Source organism: Notothenia rossii (assembly GCF_949606895.1).
Source record: "Notothenia rossii genome assembly, chromosome: 3".
Taxonomy (NCBI): domain Eukaryota; kingdom Metazoa; phylum Chordata; class Actinopteri; order Perciformes; family Nototheniidae; genus Notothenia; species Notothenia rossii.
In genome coordinates, this window is record NC_136901.1 from 8,258,805 (window position 1) to 8,271,088 (window position 12,284).

The 12,284-nt window shown below is 46.1% G+C and overlaps 1 protein-coding gene across 5 annotated transcripts in view; it reads right to left on the bottom strand.

Moving 5' to 3' along the window:
- Positions 1-12,284, bottom strand: part of LOC307031007 (histone deacetylase 4-like) — a 40,969-nt gene that overhangs the window by 21,776 nt on the left and 6,909 nt on the right. For 3 of the 5 annotated variants that reach the window (XM_079667698.1, XM_079667695.1, XM_079667696.1), the window contains exon 3: positions 6,175-6,243. In XM_079667698.1, the coding sequence (XP_079523824.1) occupies positions 6,175-6,243 (69 nt within the window). Of the gene's footprint in view, positions 1-6,174; positions 7,371-12,284 lie in introns of those variants that run through there. The other 2 variants (XM_079667694.1, XM_079667697.1) reach the window with 2 other exon arrangements.

The window sequence follows — 12,284 nt, forward strand, 5'->3', positions numbered from 1 at the left end:
ATTTAAAGAGGCCCTATTATGCTGTTGGGCACCACATACAAATGAACACACTCACTTGAACACACAGTGACATCAGAATGATACATTTAATTTAAATTAGCAGATCATGAAACACCCTTATGTCCAGCATGATAGAAGCCTGTAATTTGATTGCTCCTCGACCCGCCATCCCAGACAAATATATTTTGTTTATACCAAAAGTAATCAATCTGCACCTCTCGTCCAAACGGGGGTGACCATCTTCTATTCCTAAAAATCAACAATCTTCTTCAACGAATCAATAAAGCGTTACGTATTAAAAGTCTTTTCTGCACACACACACACACACACACACCAGCGCTGCAGTTGCACGCGGCGTCACCTGACAAAGATGGCATTGAACCGGCGAGGTGCAGGCCTCGAGCCGTGTCAGCTACCCACAAATCCCTGCACAGGAAGCCCTCCAATCACGCAGCTTCCTCTCCATTAAATCCTGGATAAATAGGAGACGATTGGCTGATTATTTGCTTACATGTTTACGGAGCGCGCAGCCAGAGCCAGAGATGCTTGCCCTGGAAATGTGTTTTAATAAAAGAGGCACACATTGACTCAAAAGCATAGGACCTGATTATTTTTAGGGATGTCACACTTGGACAAAATCACACAAATTGAAGTGTGCAAGTGCCCTTAAGGAGGCTTTAATGATCATAAATACACTTTACGCCCGCTATGACTTCTAACAATAAACAGAAACATCTCTCCGTGTTATTGAGCTGATAGAAACTGAAATGTGTTTGGTGCAGCAGGTGAAACACACCCGTGCAGCTGTTGTCATTAATATGAGAACAGAGCAACAACATGCAACAAGTCCTCAAGGGCTTCCATCATGTGGGGAAGACAACAACAACAACAACAACAACAACAACAACAACAACGTGTAATCTGCTAATAACGCATCCAAAGAGAAAATTCATCTTAATGTTTCAACCTGTAGTACATTTCTCCGGAGAGAAGCAGAGAGGGGGCTTGTTAGAAGAGACTCTAATCACTATGCAGAGAAAGTTTGTATCAAAAAACACAAAAACGTCTTCTTCTGAGTCTCATTCAATCCTGCAGTCGTCCTACCTGCACATGCATGAGTCACCCTGCAGTTTGCCTAGTCGATGACTTCAGACTGTTAGACTGGACGCAGCACAGACTCCATATTAAGTCTTAAGGGTTAGCCATTGTCAAAAGTGAACATGCACTGTGTCTAGTGACATCCAGGTGGGGAAAAAAGCCTTTCATTTGATAAGCTTTGTTCTGTCATCTTTTCTAACACTAGTTTAAAAACAAGCCAATCATTGCACGTCAGCTGTGTAAAGACAGACATGGGAGCAGAGATGCTGCGGCTCCAATCCCAGCTAATGCAAATCCATAACTCACACACAAACGCGTTCACACACACTCTCCCCCGTACATAATGTTCCACGGATATTGAGTCCCTGACACCACACACACCCACACACACACTCACCCCCACACACACACCCCCACCCCCTCCCCCCCCACCCACACACACACACACACACACACACATACACACACACACACACACAGCCCAACGCACTTATTGATGGTGACGCACGCAGATGCACAAACACACCTCGTGTGGCATCAATGTCACACCGGCGGCGCTAATTGCTAGCCACACAAAAGAGGGAGACGCAGAAAGAGAGAGGTGGGAATCAGTGGTGCTGTTACCCATCAGCGCTCTCCTCCTCCTCTTCCTCCTCCTCCTCCTCTTCCTCAGCAGCTCCTCCTTATCAATGCACTCCCTCCAGTCTTTCACAGAGGATGAGAGCGCACGCCCTGACTTGCTCTTCACCTTCGTCACTTTTTGCTCCTCGCTCATCCTCCTCTCCTGCTTAACCTGATGGGCGTCTCTCTCCCCCCTCTCTCTCTCTCTCTCTATCTCTCTCTCTCCTCCCTCGTTTGCCCAGTGGTGACATCACAGGGCAGTCTCAGGCATGCAGGCTGTTTATTCTGCAGCCCTCTGCTTTTCCAGGAACCAGCGTCACACACACACACACACACACACACACACACACACACACACACACACACACACACACACACACACACACACACACACACACACACACACACACACACACACACACACACACACACACACACACACACACACACACACACACACACACACACACACACACACACACACACACACACACACACACACACACACACACACACACACACACACACACACACACACACACACACACACACACACCTCTCTCCTCTCTTTGCTTGCTTCTAAGGCTAAGGGAAAACCCTCCTCGTGCATCAAATATCTCTGCGTCCTTCTCTCACTCAGCTGCTATATTCTTTACACCACAAGCATCAAATTCCTGTCCTGACATTTGCCTATGTTCCCCGAACAAATAAAACTACAGTATGGTTTCGAGTGAAGCCCAGCAAAAACTCCCCAGATATTTAAACACTAGAGGCTTGAATACATAAAGTTAGATTTATATAAGGGCTGCAAATAATGATTCGTCTGCAGCATTGTTGTCTCAGTTCATGGTTGAAATGGTAAAGTGCAAAATGGACTCGTTTCTCAAAGTCCACGGGGGATGTTTTAAAATGTCCACAAAAAAAAAAAAAGACTTATATAGTATATAATCAATAGTCTTCTAGATGACTCTTGGTCCAGTTTCAATGCTGGATTTGCCAGAGAATTTATGTTGCATGAATTCTGGGTGTTTGCTCAGCTACTTTCAAAACACACACACACACCACATCATCTCAAGAACCCTTGAAACATGTTTGGTAGTGTCCGTGAAAAAAAAAAACATCACGCTAACTTGGCTTCCACTTGAAAAAAGATCAACTCTGATATCGGCTCATCTCTGTGGACGAGCGGTGACGTCAGACACGTACCTGAGAGGACTGATGTGTGGCGGATAGAAGACAGTCTGGGGGCTCTCAGAGGGAACCCAAAGACAAAGCCGCCCTCTCTGCAGCAGTCTTACAAACACATCTGAGACCCTGGATCAACGTCAGTTTGACAAGGGTTCAATTTCAGTTTGTCAAAGTGAGGTTTATTCTGTCTAAAGTTTCCTTTGGAATCTGAGGCAGACACAGAGTCAGGACCTCACACGTCTCTTCTTCCCTTCGAACACAGAGAATCTCTTCGATAGATGCAGATAGACGTTCTCCAGTATAATGTCTTTGTCAAGAGTTTCCTGTGCACACACGTGGCACAGAACAGAAGACTGCCTGTGTCAGACGCGTCAAAGCTCACTGGAAATACTGTGTTTGGTTTGGGCGAGGGGTGGCGACATGACGCGGAGGAACGTAGCTACAAACAACCATTTTCAAATGTCACTGTGTCTTGAGCAACACGTGTTCGTCGCTATCTTCAATGTGCCCTTTTGCTCGCCTTGAACTCACCGGCTCCATTCACAAATATATTAAATCAGACATTATCCCGGAGAGCATGCAGAGTAATGTCCGGTCCGAATGATTTGGACCTTTCTTGCAAACAGTACCTTTCAAGTTGCTTAACTCATGATTTGAGGATCACATACATGTCTCTTCCTTCCCTCTCAGCAGGTTCCTCTCCTCCAGCCTCTTCCTCCTCCTCCTCCTCCTCCTCTTTGCCCTATCCTCCGGCCCTTCTGCGTCCTTCTCTGCTCAGTGGCTCCCTCCCACCGTTCTTCCCTCCATCTCCCCGCAACAAATCACAATCTGTTTACAACCCCTCAGGCACACTCCACAACTCTTCTGGCTCCAATTGCACATCTATTTATACCAGACAATGCAGAGAACTGGCGTCTCTGATTTGAGACCCAGAGTATATATCCGAGTCCGACTGCATGAGCGCCACACTCGTTACGATTCATAGATGTCATACTGAGAGCTTTGGCAAAATGAGGCTTATTTTTTCCTTTTTTGAAGCGTGACAAAGAAGAGGCTATTCTGCACGGGGTTTCACGGTGAATTTAGCAGAAGGGTGCGATGAGAGGCAACAAGTAGCACATCTGTTGATGCTGGAAAAATAGCTGCGGTCGGCTTACTGATTGGTCTCCGAGGGTGGGTAGCGTGAACATCCGCCTACGTTACTTTCTCTACTCCTCTCAGCTGCTGTGAATTAGCCTCCATGCAAACTGCTGGAGTTGATCATCCTGGTTATAAAAGCCCCGATTGTGATCACTGCGACCTCTCACAGGATGAGACGGGGCGGGGAGGGGAGGGACGAGTAGAGGTGCAGGGAGTTCTGTTCTGCCAAAAAAGCAAGCAGCGACTTGTCCCGGTCTCGGTGACATCATGACGGTCTGCAGCGCCGCAGCCCAGCAGGAAGGAGACGGTTGAATGTGAGGCAGAGACACAACTCGGAGGCGTGTGAAGGTGAAGGGGCCGGACGTGCAGGGACTTGTTCAGGTCTTTGAGTTTATTTTAAGCATGCTTGGCCTCACTGAGAGGTGAGCCTCACCTTTAAACACTGGCTGCATCATTTCCAATCTTGAAGCAGTGCTGACAGGTGAAGATTGAATCAACTATGGCCGTGTGCTCGGGCTACAAAATCAACATTCTAAAGCCTTTTTTTTCATATCTATATATTGTGTTTTAACCTAGTGTGTGTGCACAGTTGAAGATAATGATTAGGCGTCACCAGTATTATCAGTTTTATACTATTAACAGGTCTAACATGCCTTTAAAAAACAGTTTGCTCTGCTTCTCGCGGCACACAAAGGAAGCCGTATAAGGTCCAGAAAGTTGATTCCAAGCTTCATTAAAAACAGCTTAAAAAGTGAAATCGCAGTTGGTTCAGCCCTGCATGTATCATCTTCTGCCACGGAATACAACTGCAGTGATTCATATTTGGTTTAAAATGGCTTTTAAAACATAAACAGTTAAAAGAAAAGGGACTAGACGCACATGACATGAAGAAATTGTACACCGTGGCTTTCACTAGGTTAGCTTGCTAGCTTGAATTTGGCAAAACAAGACTAAACACTAGGATATTTGGTCGATATTGAAAGAAGGCTCCAAGGTCCGATTTACATCTGAAAACGGCACACTAACAAACTTCTGGCTCTCTGTGCTGAAGTGGGCTTTCAGGCAACAATGCAGTTTCTGTGAGGGAGCTGCTGCAGGCTGCGATGGAGGGATGCTACAGTGATTGGAGACAGGTGCACTGAGACTACACTGTCCGGGTCTAACACAAACATACAGTACACACACAGCGTAGAGGCCCTGGAGCTCTGTATCCAAGACAACAGATTTCCAGAATATCTGATGAAGTCACTCAAGTGAATTTCAATGTTTTTGATCAGCGTTTGCTCGAAGGCACGCGGAACAAAACACGCGAGTTAAGATGCTTTGGGTCACAGTGAGGAAAAAGCAACAGGCTGGTGGAGCTCACGAGAAGCACAGCGAGGAAATTATGAATCACTTTTACTATTTCCATTTTCTAAATGACTCTCTGTGGTGAAACATGTAAGCTTCCTCATTATGGAATTAGATGATGCCTCATGCATATTACCTCAGACTCTCCTTCACATTACCTCATCTCCATCTGTCCCCCTTTTATTTCTGTCCCTCTACATCTCTGCTGGAGGTAGAGGAAGGTATTGTAAATACAGTACAACACATGACTGTGCCCTCCTTGCAGAAGCAGCAGATTGGGGATTCGGAGAGAGAATATTTTGGGTACACAGAAGCTCGTAAAAAGGTAGCTCTGACTTGTTCGGTTCTCTCAGCCCTTGCTTCAGGAGCCTGCATCAAACAGCTCACAAATATATGCACAGCTGCTTGTTTTGGTACATTTTTTGGCAGCCATTCCTCCTGAGACATCCGACAACAGTTTTCACATTCGCCTACATTTGGGGCGGCAGTGTTTCCATTCAACAAAATGGCACTGCATGAATCAAAACGTGCAGGAGTAAGCATGGACTCCTCAGACTTATAAAACCTGTGAGGGCTGCATTAGAATAGGCATTTAAAAGTGGGAATATTTCAACCATCAGCCGGAAACAATCACATCGGCTACAGTGTGCATGCAAAGTCGCTCAGGATGTGGTTAACAGTGAAATCACGTATCTCCACACACACAGAGATACACACACACACACACACGCACACACACGCACACACACACACACACACACACACACAGTGTCCAACCTGTTGGGATGTGGTTGAGCGCCGATGTCTTCAGCACCTCCAGCGGCTGCTCCTTTCCCAGGATGCCCTCTGTGGGAGAGAGAGCACACTCCGCTTCAAATATGGTCCGCAACATTGAGACAAGCTTCACAAAAAGCCCCGGTTACAGTCCAAAGTGAGCGCGCTTCAGGTCATCTGCAGAGCTGCGAGCGCATGCCGCCGCGCGCCTGCTGCCTCCCGAGCAACTGCCCGATGCATGACCGGAGAGAAAGCCAAGCTGTGAATCTGCAGAGAGAGACGCCCGGCTGCGGGGGGGGAGAAACGAGGGGGACGCAGAGGGAGCAGCCTTCATCGGCGCCCGTGTATATGTGTGTGTGTGTGTGTGTGTGTGTGTGTGTGTGTGTGTGTGTGTGTGTGTGTGTGTGTGTGTGTGTGTGTGTGTGTGTGTGTGTGTCCGGTGTGTGAGAGCGGGGATGTTGGACTGATACCGCCTGTGCTCAGCATAGCAAATGTGGCTGGCAGCAGCAGCAGCAGCAGAGAGAGATGAGGAGGGGGGTGAGGAGGAGAGGGAGCGAGGGAGGGAGGGAGGGAGGGAGGGAGGGAGGTAAAAATAGCTCACCCTTTTGTGTATAGCAGCACATGCAGAGAACACACACACACACACACACACACACGCAGACACTCCTCTCCCCTGTTTGTGTGTGTATGCATGCGTGTCCGTGGGTGTGTGTGTGTGTGTGCGAGTGTGCAGGCTGTAATTATAGTGGCAACATGAAAAGGCTTTTGTAGCTGCAGAGCCCTGGGAAGACATGGCTATAAAAAGCAGAGCGACAGAGAGGGGTGTTGGAGGAGGAGGAGGAAGAGGAGGAAGAGGGGGTAGACAGAGGTAAGGAGGGGGAGGCGAGAAGGAAAACAACGGGGAAATAAAGGCGCAAAAAAGGGAGGAGAGGATGGGATTGACATGCATCAGGACTGCAGAACTATGTCACTACGTACACACACATCCCCTCTGGAAGTGTGTATTTTTAGTAGCACCTGATACATATATATTCACAGACATCAGAGGAGCAAAAGCATGCAATTATTCCTTTGGATGGGAGATGAACAAATCCCTCCGGAGGAACAAAAAAGGGAGGAAAAACAGGCGAGTGTTTCACTGTGCATGATCTATTTCTGGAATTCTCTCTGGACCACACACACACACACACACACACACACACACACACACACACACACACACACACACACACACACACACACACACACACACACACACACACACACACACACACACACACACACACACACACACACACACACACACACACACACACACACACACACACACACACACACACACACACACACACACACACACACACACACACACACACACACACACACACACACACACACACACACACACACACACACACACACACACACACACACACACACACACACACACACACACACACACACACACACACACACACACACACACACACACACACACACACACACACACACACACACACACACACACACACACACACACACACACACACACACACACACACACACACACACACACACACACACACACACACACACACACACACACACACACACACACACACACACACACACACACACACACACACACACACACACACTTAATTAGCCATGAAGCTGGAGGATGCATGGCGCGCTGATTATGTGTGTGTTTTCGTCTCGCACCACCTTGCATGAATGGCTGCACCCATGATGCACCAACCCCTGCGAGGACTTGGGTGTGGACTCGTTTGGTCCTTTTTTGAATTAATATGAACACTTTGTTTGACCTGAATCCACCACGCTGATGAGAAAACAAACAGGTGCTATTCAAATTCGGATGGGTCAAATCAGCGGGGACATACACCTGCAGTGTTTTGGACATATTGCAAAAGCAGCCTCTCCAAAACAAACACATCAATGACAGCTGATATCACGAAATGGGCCTATTCAAACAACACACACACACTTCCTGGGTTTTGCAATGTAAATGAGGTGTGTGTGATGACACCTGTGGCTTGCGGGGTAACTCAACGCCCGGCTTGTTGGCGCAAATTGCCGGTTGCTGCTTTACATCTGCGCGTTAAGTGTGGGGAGTCAGAGTGGAGAACTTGCGGTTAGTTTCAACAAAGCGCTTTCAGTCCAGACCACAAGGCGGATACCTGAGAGGCACGTGCAGGTGTGTTACGAGGCGACGAACCGCGAACACAGCGGCCGCAGAGAAGCACCCTGTAACTCGGCAGCGGGGTCCATCAATCTTGGATGTAGCCTAGTTACCCGGCAGCCCCCTCCCTCCCTCCTTCTCTTTCTTCTCCTCTTTCTCCTCCATCCTCCTCGCTCCCCTCTCCCACTGGGCGAGCATCGGGAGACAGGGAGCTATAAATAGCCGCGGCTAGCCTCAGGCAGAGAGCTACCTCTTGTTGAAAACACGCGTGTTATGATGGGCGCTGTGAATGGGGAAGAGAAATGAGCTAACTAGGGGAGTCTGCTGCATGGAGAAATCTGGATGAGTTGGAGCTGCGTGTTAACAGAAGCCTTTTTAAGATTAAATCAAATAGATATTCATATGGATTTTTACTTTACTCTCTTGGCTTCTTAATGACTGTTTGTAAATGCATTTGAATGTAATAGTATAATGTGTTTCTGCTGCACTTAGGCTTTTATTTTTCTTTATAGTTCGCTTTGACACAAAAAAGCACAAAATGCTAATATTAACCTGAAAATGAGCAGAATGTGTCCCGTTTAAAGACAGTGGGTCCTTATCTAAATTCAGACCAGTATTTGTGCAGCTTAAAGCATGACGAGAGGCAATGCGTCAATGTTGCACATATTAGGGCAAAATGAGAGGTTTCACAGTGTGATTACAGTTGATATGTATCCTGGGCTTTTGTTCTGGCACATATGGATATTTAGTCTATGTTATTTAATAAAGAGAGACAGTGAAAAGTGAGGAAGGATGCTCCAGCCTCATTACATTCAAGGCACTTCCCTTTTCTGGCTGCTTCGTCCAGGGTGACTCCAGCAAAGCAAGGTGAACCAGACAGGAACAATACGATTAATCAAACACGCCTCTCCTTGAAGAGAATTTTCCTCTGGGTCGCAAATTTGCTTCCCGAGGGCGCCAGACTGACGTCACGGCGGCTGATAAGGACGGGTGACCCCTGAACAGTTTGCACCCCCCGTGAACAGTCGCATATATACACAACTGTCTGACCCTCGAGGCATGCTGGGAGAATCACAGTATGTAATTCGGCCCGGCGTATTTGTGAAAGTTTTGAGCTGCTTTGTGAAAGTTGTGATTTAATGTTAAAGCGTCAGTATCTCGGCCTTACTACCTAAAGCACGTGACTTCCCACAATGCATGCAGTGTCACAGGTGCACGGTTTAGTATCTGGGATTTGGCACCGTGCAGCCCCATGTCAAAAGGCACAGGGAAAAGGCTCAGAGGCGGGAGTGTAAACCGTAATTGCCGCCGACAGCTCGCTGGCAAGTGTATCCCGTACCTCGAGACAAAAGACACGGGGACAAAAGACGCGTCCCGTTCCTTTCATTAGCTCATGCTCCCTCTCTGCCGTCTCTGTCCTAACGCCAATTAAAAACAGAGCTCTTCTGATGACATACACCCCGTAGACAGGCCGTAATTGGATGCTTGTTTTTAGAACACGGGGGATGGGTGTGGCGGGACGGTATGGGCGCCGCGCTCAATTTGCAGGAGGACAAAGCAGAGATTGTGAAATAAGGGGTCGGACGTTGCACAAGAGACCCCCCTGGGTTTGTTCTGTGCCGCCAGGTTGGTCGCACATGAGAGGACAGCAGCGTCTGGCAGAAGGAGGGAACGCGGCGCACAAATGCCTTCTGAAATCTGATAACATTTCATCAGTCGTAGGACATTTAAAGAGGCCCTGTTGCACTATTCGGGGATTCCCCTTTAAATAGGGTTTCTGTGCATGTGTGGGAGTAGCATAAGGGGCGGGACATCTCTAAGCGGTTGATAAATCACAACACAGCCGGCCAGTTAACCAATCAGAGCAGACTGGGCTCTGGTTTCAGACAGAGGGTGAAAAGAGGCAGTTTGAGACAAATAAAGACATTTTTGGACATTAAAGCATGGAGACATGTCCCGGTAGAGGAACAAAACATATTTATGTCTTCTTTAGAGACAGCATAAGTGGATACTAGACGGACGTGACAAAAAAGATGCACTCATTCTGAACAAATATAATGATTGTTTGTTCGGTATGCGTGCACGAACATGTCCTGTGTGTGTTTCTAAATATAGACTCAGGGATAAGCCGGGCCCTTTTTATTGCAGCGAAAACTTTTAACCCCATCACCCCTGGAGCGGAGCAGCGTGTGTGATGTGTGTGTGTTCAGATAAGAGGATGAGAGAAATTTAAATGTCATGCATGAGCCATTTTAATGTAATGAAATGTAACTCAGGACAGAAAATGCTCCCTTATAGTTGAATGCATACAGTTAAGCTCACACACAGTATTTTATGAACATATAGGGTCACCTACTGAATGAAAAAAAGAACAAATGAACCAAATAAAGAGAAACCCATAAAGCAGATTCAGGCAGTAGGCGTATAGATTCAACTAACTTTTTGGGAAGCTTCTTTTCTCTCTTCTTTCTAACATATGTCTGTGGAGGCCTTTCTGAGGCAGCTCTGCTGGACCAGGTAGGAGTTATGAGCCTTGCTAAAGGGCACTTCAGGTTCCTCTTCCTGGTGTGCGCCCTAAAGTCGGTCCCTGAATCTCTATAATGCCGCTGCAGCAGCGTTAATAGTATCTGGCAGGTGTAATAAAAAGCAAATCCATAATATAGACTTATAGGCATCCAGAGATCCGTACTGCACACAGAGTTGATCAAACACAGGGGTGAGACCCAAAGATGGGACGGTAAATTGCTCAGTTGTGGGCGAAGTACTAAAAATAGGGAAAAGTATTATAATATAATAATATATGATAATAATATAATAGTATCTCATATACTTGATAATAATACATTGCAGGCAATTTTTTCTGCAGAACTAGTACTTTTTAGCTGACAATACTTCTGTTTGTTTACTTAAATGCAGTACTTTTACTAAGAATGAAGTATTTGATAATAATATATAGGTACTTTTACTTTTTATCTACCACTACTAGGGCTGCTCAATTAATCGTATTGTAATCGCAATTAAGATTATGGCTTGCAACGATTACGAAAACAAGTTATTTTTTTATTGTTATTATTACTTTGTTTGTTTGTTTGTTTCACTGGTTTTTCAGTTGAATTATACTTAAAGTTCAGGGTAATCAACTGTTAAAAACATACATTTCAATAAAAAAAAATGTCTCCAATAAATTGATGTTTTCAAAGTAAATGGATAATCGTTTTTAATAATCGTGATATCAATTATTGACCCAAATAATCGAGATTATGATGTTTGCCATAATCGAGCAGCCTTAACCACTACTTTAGTTTTTTTGTCAATGTCAGCTCACATACTGTGACAGATAGAAAATGAAATGTGATTACCAGGAAAAAAACATGTGGCCAATGATAAAGCGCCATAACGCAAGCTCTAGGTTTACATGTTGCTTTTGGGCAATAATGGATTTGGTATCTATGAAAGTAGAAATTCCCAGCAGTTGGGAGGGGGTTTCGATATCCAAATAGTCCAATGGAAACTGGCAGGTGTAGAAAACAATTCCCTTTAACAAGCGCCCATAAAGCTAATCTTGATTAATGCCAAAACAACCTGACGAGTCAGCACAGGACTGAGATCTGACAAAGCCTGCACTACGAGTAAAGAAACCAGACTGATGCAATCTCCTGACCGTGCAGATTATTCTATTCTCCTCGCTGTTTGTAATGTGTTTCAAAGTTGTGTAAAGCTAAAAAACGGTTGTGCTTGTAACCTAGATACCGTTAAGCCTTCGAGGAAAGAGCAGTGTGTCAAGTCCACCGGTTCACCACCATAAAAAGGCGCTCACGCCCACACACACACCCTTCAAAATTACACCGTAAAATATTTGAGCAGATTGTACCCTGCTGCTGCTTCTGGTAGAGTTGGTGCATTATCATTTAAC